Below are 7,668 nucleotides of genomic sequence, written 5' to 3' on the forward strand. Positions count from 1 at the left end.
TCTATTCTGTCCTATAGGGTCACTGTGAGTCAGAATCGACTCAGTGGCAGTGGGTATTCATAGGGCATCATGACTGATTGGATTATGAGAATGAGGAAAGCCCTTAAATGACTCCTAGGTTTCTGACATGGGGATCTCAATAGGCAGTGATGAGGAATGAAGGAGAAAGTAAAGGTTTGAGGAGTCAGGAAATGATGAGTTTGCCTTTGGAAACTTTGAGATTGAAGCACATATGGAACATCCTGGAGGATATATCCATTAGGCAGCTGGAGAAATAACTAGAAACTCAGGACTAGAGATATTCTTCTGTGAGGTGGAAGTTGAGTTCCTGGAAGTGAATGGGAAAACCCAGGAAGAGGATGGAGGTCTGAAGAAGGAGCCCTGTCCTGACTCCATGGAACTCTTCCTTCTGACCACTCATGACCACAGCTGACCCCTTTATCCTGTTGCATTCCACTGTTTCAGGCTCAGAGCATTTTACACCATATCTTTCTGGATCCCTCTTTAATAATTTAAAAATAATGTGAATGGGTGTTAAGATGTCTTACAATTTACAAATGCCTCTTTAGATGACAGTGATGTTGAAAGAGATCTAAAATGCACACAGTTACATTTTCATCTTCCTGTTGTTTGGAAATATTTCCATGGCTTCCAAGTGTTGCACAAATGAATGTATTTCAGCTCATGACCTTGTGCATGACTACATAAACTATCACCCTTTCATTGCAGCTACACATATTTTATGAAAATTATTCTCCTGTTTTTAAGCCAAAGAAATTAGAGATATTTCCTCATCTTATCTCTTATAGATTTTATCTTAAGAAAATGTCAAATTAAAAAAAAAAAACCAAAAAAACACGATCCAAATTTCTAATCTACAAAGGATAATGTTGCAGAGGGGGTGTTAGTTTTGCCTCTCTCTCCAAAAGGTTGTCTCTGGTTCAAATAAAAAATGATACAATTTTCAGAAATTTAATTTACTCACAGCATTTTCATAATGTCCCTATTATATCTGAACAAAAATCCATTTAATGATTTCTGTGGTCCCAGCAAGCCACCTCTCCTACTTCCTGCTCCCATTAGATATGTCATCAGTTTTTCAGGGGTGAGAGGCCTCCACTGTCATTTTTTTGCTATTGTCTTATTAATAATGATGGATAATTATGTGTCTCTGGCTCAGAGAGTATTTCATCCAGTTAACGTTTCCCAATGGTTGTCTCATCTCATCTCTTATATAGATTACATTCCTTCCAAAATGTCACCGTCCCTCTATCTGGTTTTCTTGTTACTTGGGCTTCATGTGACAATCCATTGTACATCACCTAACAGCTCTGAAGGCAAAGTAACCACCTGCCATTCCCCCCAACAAAATGTCACTCTTCATAAGATGTCATCCAACAATGCCGACTTTGCATTCAACCTGTACCGAAGATTCACTATGGAGACCCCAAATCAGAACATCTTCTTTTCCCCTGTGAGCATTTCTGCTGCTTTGGCCATGCTCTCCTTTGGGGCCTGCTCTAACACCCAAACTCAGATCCTGGAAAGTTTGGGATTCAATCTCACAGTCATCCCAATAGCAGAGATCCAGCAGGGCTTCCAGCACCTCATCTGTTCACTGAATTTTCCAAAGAAGGAGCTGGAATTGCATATGGGGAATGCCCTCTTCATCGAGAAGCAGCTGAAACCACTGGCAAAATTCTTGGATGATGTCAAGAGCCTTTATGAGACCGAAGTCTTATCTACCGACTTCTCCGATGTTTCTGCAGCCAAGCAGGAGATCAACAGCCATGTGGAGAAACAAACCAAAGGGAAAGTTGTGGGCCTCATCCAAAACCTGAAACCGAACACCATCATGGTCCTGGTGAACTATATTTGCTTTAAAGGTAAGACTGTCAGATGTCTGTTTCAAGGTCAATGTTTATATAACTTTTTTTTTGGTAAGGGAGGGTTTCGGGGAGTAAGCTCATGGTCTTTTCTCATTGGCACAGCAGATGTCCCTCATACCAAAGTGACCTGCTCCACTGGGTATAGCTGCACATAGTGCTGGCTCTCCCAGGAAGGACAGACAACTCTGTGGATGAGCCCAGGAAATTTCTAGAGAGAGGACACTTTCAGGGAGGTGGGTGACAATGGCATGAACATCCTGCTCACATCTGGCTAGAACATCACATTTCCCAAACAATCCTGGGCTTGCAGGCAGACAGACTTGAGTTTAAACCCCACTGTGACCCTTGCTTATTGTGTACTTTTGGGCATGTTACATGAATATTTCTATCATATACTCGGCAGTCTCTATGTACCAAGCACCATGCTACATTTGTGGTTTACACAATTGTCTCATCTACTCCTCACAAAAGTTTCACATATTTAATACAGTTCAGAGCTGGTATTTCCATCCAGGTCTGTCTGACTCCAAAGCCGGTGCCTGTAACAACAAGAATCATTTAACTCTTTTCTGAAGGTGCTGTGCCCAAATGATTTCTCCTGAGTCTACAGCACATCTCAGCCACATTTGGTGGATGAGTGAACAGATCGGTTGTCTCATTTCACCCTGTGTGTTGAATGTCCTTATACCTTTTTACAGAAGAGGAAAATGTGGCTTTGATGGGTTAAGTGTAAGTATAGTGGTTTTGAATACAGAACATAGAGCCCAACAGCCCTGAGTGTGACTCCTGCCTCTGTCGCCTGCTTGCTGGGTGACCATAGTCAAGTCATTTTCTCTTCCTGATCTTTAGTTACTCACTTGTAAAACTAGTTGACAGTTTGTACATACCTCTGCCTTAATTATTAGAGTAAGAGGACTAAAAACTTTCATATAGGTACTAATTCTGGCTTGAAATAAACACTCTCTTCTCTCTGTATTTTAAGCACAGTGGGCAAATCCTTTTGATTCATCCAAAACAGAAGAGGGCTCCAGCTTTTTAGTGGACAAGACAACCACAGTGCAAGTGCCCATGATGCACCAGACGGAACAGTACTATCATCTGGTGGATACGGAGCTTAACTGCACAGTGGTGCAAATGGACTACAGTGAGAAATCTCTGGCACTCTTTGTCCTTCCCAAGGAGGGCCAGATGAAGTGGGTGGAAGGATCCATGTCATCTAAAACACTGAAGAAGTGGAACCGCTTACTCCAGAAGGGGTAAATGCCTTAGAGGTTGTAAGGGGTGGAGGGTGGGCATAAACAGTGCACCTGAGACTGAGCTCAATGAAAACGCAGAGATAGGAGAATCACTCTGAAACAGCTAACATCTGTAGGACCACTACAGCATGTTGAAAACATACCATGTGCCAGGCTGTTTGCAAGGCAATTTATATACTTTGTCTTGGTGATCTGTGCACATCAACAAACTTGCAAAAGAGGTAGTAGTATCATTTACGTTTTTCAAATTAGGATATCAGGGCTAGAAAGATAAAACGAGCTCCTCAAGGTCAGTGAGGTAGTAAATTGATGCCTTCCTAGAGGCCAATTAGAGCATGGAGGATGGATAATACCTAGATGTCAAGAGTTGGTGGGCAGCCATTCTGGGCTCAGAGTGCAATATGGAAAACCATGAGCTTCATTGACCTTCACATCACTGGCTCCCCAACTTTGTCCAACACCCCAGCCATGTTTCCTTTTGATTATAAGGGAGATCTATCTCATTACTCACAGTGCTCCAGCTCAACATTGGCTGAATCAGAGCTATTTCCCCCAGAATAACTTCTGTGGTTTTGTGCCATGTGTTGACCTACACAGCAATGGCTTTCAATGGCTGTCCAGGGGAGGAGAAGAGCCCAAAGTAAAACCATGGTGAGTGAGAGAAGAAGGGCATTATGAGCTTGGTGTGGTGATGGCCTTGTGTCCTGACCCTTTTTCCACAGGTGGGTTGACTTATTTGTTCCAAAATTTTCCATTTCTGCCACATATGACCTTGGAGCCATCCTTCTGAAAATGGGCATCCAGGATGCCTTTGCTGACCATGCTGATTTTTCTGGACTTGCAGAAGGCAATGGGCTGAAACTTTCCAATGTAAGTTGGTAGATTAGAATCCTTAAATTTCTTGACATAGAAGGGACCTTGGGAGTCAATTACTTCAACTCTCTCATTTTACCAATGAGGAATCCGAAGTCTAGAGAGGCAGTGTGACTGTCACCAGGCCAGGCTCATTGAGAGTCATTCTTGTCACTCCAAAAAAGACACTGTAACACAGTTCCTTCATTCCTGATGTTCATGTCCTGAAATGACTCTGATAGCAGAGTTTAATATTCAGAAGTTGCACCAGTGAGATTTAGTTCTAGAGGTGGGAGAAGCTGGAACGGTGACTCTGAGAGGCAGAGGGCCATAATGAAAGAGGTGGTTTCCGACAACTGGCCCTGAAAACCACCAGAGATTCATTTACCTACACTTAGCTGAGAAGCTCTGACGTTCAATCACCATCAACAGAGTATAGCACAAGGGTAATCGCATCTCTTCCTCGCATGCTTACAAACCCTCCCAAAGACTGTTTCTTTAAGGGACCAGCAGTGTTTGTTTTTCCCTGCAGGCCGCTCACAAGTCAGTGCTGCACATTGGTGAAAAGGGAACCGAAGGTGTAGCTGTCCATGAAGATAGATTGCTGGACCAGCCTGAGATGACTGCCGTTTACCCTATCATCCAATTTAAAAGACCCTTCTTGCTGTTGATTTTGGAGAAAAGCACCAGGAGCATTCTCTTTCTAGGGAAAGTTGTGGACCCAACAAAAGCATAGCTTGGGAAAGAGGCAGTTGGTTAATTGCATGTGCTTATTGCAATGGGATATAAATAAATAATATAGTCTGATGTGATCCATGTGGGCTTGGAGTCTCACCTTGTGCAGGGGTGAAGATTGGATACTTGTAGAACTGTGTTGGCTGTGGAAAAGGTCACTCCTGTGATTAAACTTTCAGATAGTCAATGAGTGATTCAATATTACCCAAAACACAGAAACCCCCCCAATTAGTTAACTCCAAGGAATTTGACTGGGTTGGTAAATGCCCCCTTCTATGCCCTCTGGGAAATAGTTGAAATGCAGATCCAGTACTCTTATCCCAGTATTCCAATCATCAATGAATATAAAAAAGTGCAAATGCAATGGCTTATATGTGAACCTTCAACCATCTTCCCCTGCCCCATCAGAATAGCTCCCAGTGCTCTTGCCAGAACTGCTATTGGTGGGTTGTGCAAAGGTGCTTCCACTACAAGCCTGGGTCACAGGCCCAGCCACTGCTGGGGATGTGGCTATTGTGACCTGTACAGGCTGAGGAAAAGGAACAAAAGTGACAGAGATGAACTCCCCCTGTACAAGCCTCTCATCCCCCCTTCCAAAAGGAGTGAGTGGAGAGTCGAAGTCATTCATTCATATCTTATGTCCCCTCCTTATCTGCAGCCCAGTCAGACTCCTTTCCAAATGTTGCACTCCTCTCCCACTTACTCATGTAGCAACCCCCTGGTTAGTCTGTCTCTTGTCTCTACTGTCACTGAAGTTTGGTACTTCCCTATCCCTAGATCCTTCAACAATCTCCCCTTGCCTGTGCACGCCAACTCACCTTCAACTACCAAACTAGATTTCATCTCAGGCAAAATGCATTCGAGGCCCCAGTATTAGAATCTGGTACACGTAAAAGGCAGAGTGTTAGTGATATAGTATTCAGATAATTCTAGCCCTAAGATGCAACCCTTTAAAGACAGGAAAATAATAACAAATGAGTAAATGCCGTTGCAGATATTGTGTTTCTCGGTTGAAATAAATATGTACTGATAGAAAAGCATGTGGCCCACAAACCCTTCTAGTTTTTCAGTATCAGACCCATTTACATGCAGGTTTGTTTATTCTTGGTCTAGCTCACATTTTGGTTTTAAACGTGGATGAGAATCAGGGAATCCAGAGATGGAAAGTGGCTTGTGGCACAGAAAATTCTTTTATAACATGGTGTTTGGTTCCACTGAAGTTACATACAACCCTGGCTCTGTTACTTATACAATTTTGTAAACTTGCACAAGGCACTCGAACCCCGCACACCTTATTTTCCTCCTCTATAACACAAATAATATCCATCTAAACAGGATTTGGAGCCCTGGTGGCACAGTGGTTAAGAGCTCGGCTGCTAACAAAAAGGTCAGCAGTTCGAATCCACCATGCGCTCCTTGAAAGCCCTATGGGGGAGTTCTACTCTGTCTTATAGGGTGACTATGAGTCAGAATCGACTGGATGGCAATGGGTAATCATGATTTTGTGGAAATTCAATGGCGCAAAGTATGTAAAGTGCTTATCACAGAGCCTGACACCTAATAAGAGTGCAGTCCATATTAGTTGATTCAGTATTGTTGCTCAAGATCAGACAGCAGGCTGGTGTCAGAACCAGGGTTGTAATGTGAGCCTCCTGGTTTGCAGGCTTCTGTTCTCTTGCTCAGGGCCTATCTCCAGAGGCCAGAATAAATGCCATACAGGCCCCTTCCCAAAACTCCCCACATGAGTTGGACCATAGGTTGTTCTGGGAAAAATATCAGTATCTCCAGAGGGGACCCAGGAATTAACAAATGACTGTCCCCCAAGTAGTTCATGTATCTTGTCACGATACATGTCATTCAATCATTCATTCCTATAACTGGATCATGAAGGGCTACCATTATTCATCTTATAAGTCTCAGATCATTCTAGCAAACTAGGAATAGCAGATAACTTCCCTAAACTCATAAAAGTTACCCATCAAATACTATAGGGAACATCTCACTTAGTATTGAAACTTTAGCAGAATTTCTACTAAATATAATAAATGCCCAGAAAGCAAGAAGAAAATGACATGAAACTCATGACGAAAAAAGGGAAAAAAAAAATTGAAAAGCCAGTCCTGAGAGGAAGAAAAATGATTGTCCAATAAACCTATGAAAAATGCTAATAAGTGGAGCCCCCACAAACGAATTGAAACCAAATCTCTGGAGGTGTGGCCTGAAGCACATATGGTTATTTGCTATTGAAGTAATTTTCTTTGTGTGTGTGCTTTAGGTGAAAGTTTACAGTTCAAGTTAATTTCTCATTCAAAAATTTATACACATATTGTTTCGCGACATTGATTGCAATCCCCACAATGTGACAGCATGCTCCCCCTTTCCACCCCAGGTTCCCTGTGTCCATTTGTGCAGTTGCTGTCCTTTCCTGCCTTCTTGCCCTGCTTTTGGACAGGAGCTGCTCATTTGGTTTGTATATTTGATTGAACTAAGAAGCATGTTCCTCATGAGTGTTATTTTTTTTTTGTTTTATGGGCCTGTCTAATCTTTGTCTGAAAAGTAGGCTTCAGAAACAGTTTCCATTCTGGGTTAGCAGAGCGTCCAGGGGCCATGGCTTCAGGGGTTTCTCCAGTCTCTGTCAGACCATTAAGTCTGGTCTTTTTATGTGAATTTGAATTTGAGTCCCTGCTCTGTTTGGGACTTTCTGTTGTGTTCCTTGTCAGGGTGGTCATTGGTGGTAGCCAGGCACCACCTAGTTCTTCTGGTCTCAGGCTGGTGGAGTCTCTGGTTCATGTGGTCCTTTAGTTCTTTAGGCTAGTATTTTCCTTGTGTCTTTGGTTTTCTTCATTCTCCTTTGCTCCGGGTGGGATGGGACGAATAGTTGTACCTTAGATGGCTGCTCACAATCTTTTAAGACCCCAGACTGTATTCACAAAATT

General features: G+C 42.7%; 1 protein-coding gene across 1 annotated transcript; it reads left to right on the forward strand.

Annotated features, from left to right (window-relative positions):
- The first annotated feature begins 1,255 nt into the window (after nt 1-1,255).
- SERPINA7 (serpin family A member 7) lies at nt 1,256-4,733 on the forward strand. Its single transcript, XM_049872095.1, has 4 exons — nt 1,256-1,886; nt 2,872-3,145; nt 3,868-4,015; nt 4,530-4,733. Exons 1-4 carry the CDS (start codon nt 1,256-1,258, stop codon nt 4,731-4,733), a joined length of 1,257 nt encoding a protein of 418 aa, XP_049728052.1.
- Nucleotides 4,734-7,668: the final 2,935 nt, after the last annotated feature.

This window comes from Elephas maximus, chromosome X (genome assembly GCF_024166365.1).
Source record: "Elephas maximus indicus isolate mEleMax1 chromosome X, mEleMax1 primary haplotype, whole genome shotgun sequence".
NCBI classification, from domain to species: Eukaryota; Metazoa; Chordata; class Mammalia; order Proboscidea; family Elephantidae; genus Elephas; species Elephas maximus.

Coding starts and splice junctions, on each gene's coding strand:
- SERPINA7 (XM_049872095.1), top strand. CDS start 1,256: ATGTCACCGTCCCTCTATCTGGTTTTCTTGTTACTTGGGCTTCATGTG. Junction 1,887..2,871: donor GAACTATATTTGCTTTAAAG/GTAAGACTGTCA, acceptor CTGTATTTTAAG/CACAGTGGGCAAATCCTTTT. Junction 3,146..3,867: donor AACCGCTTACTCCAGAAGGG/GTAAATGCCTTA, acceptor CTTTTTCCACAG/GTGGGTTGACTTATTTGTTC.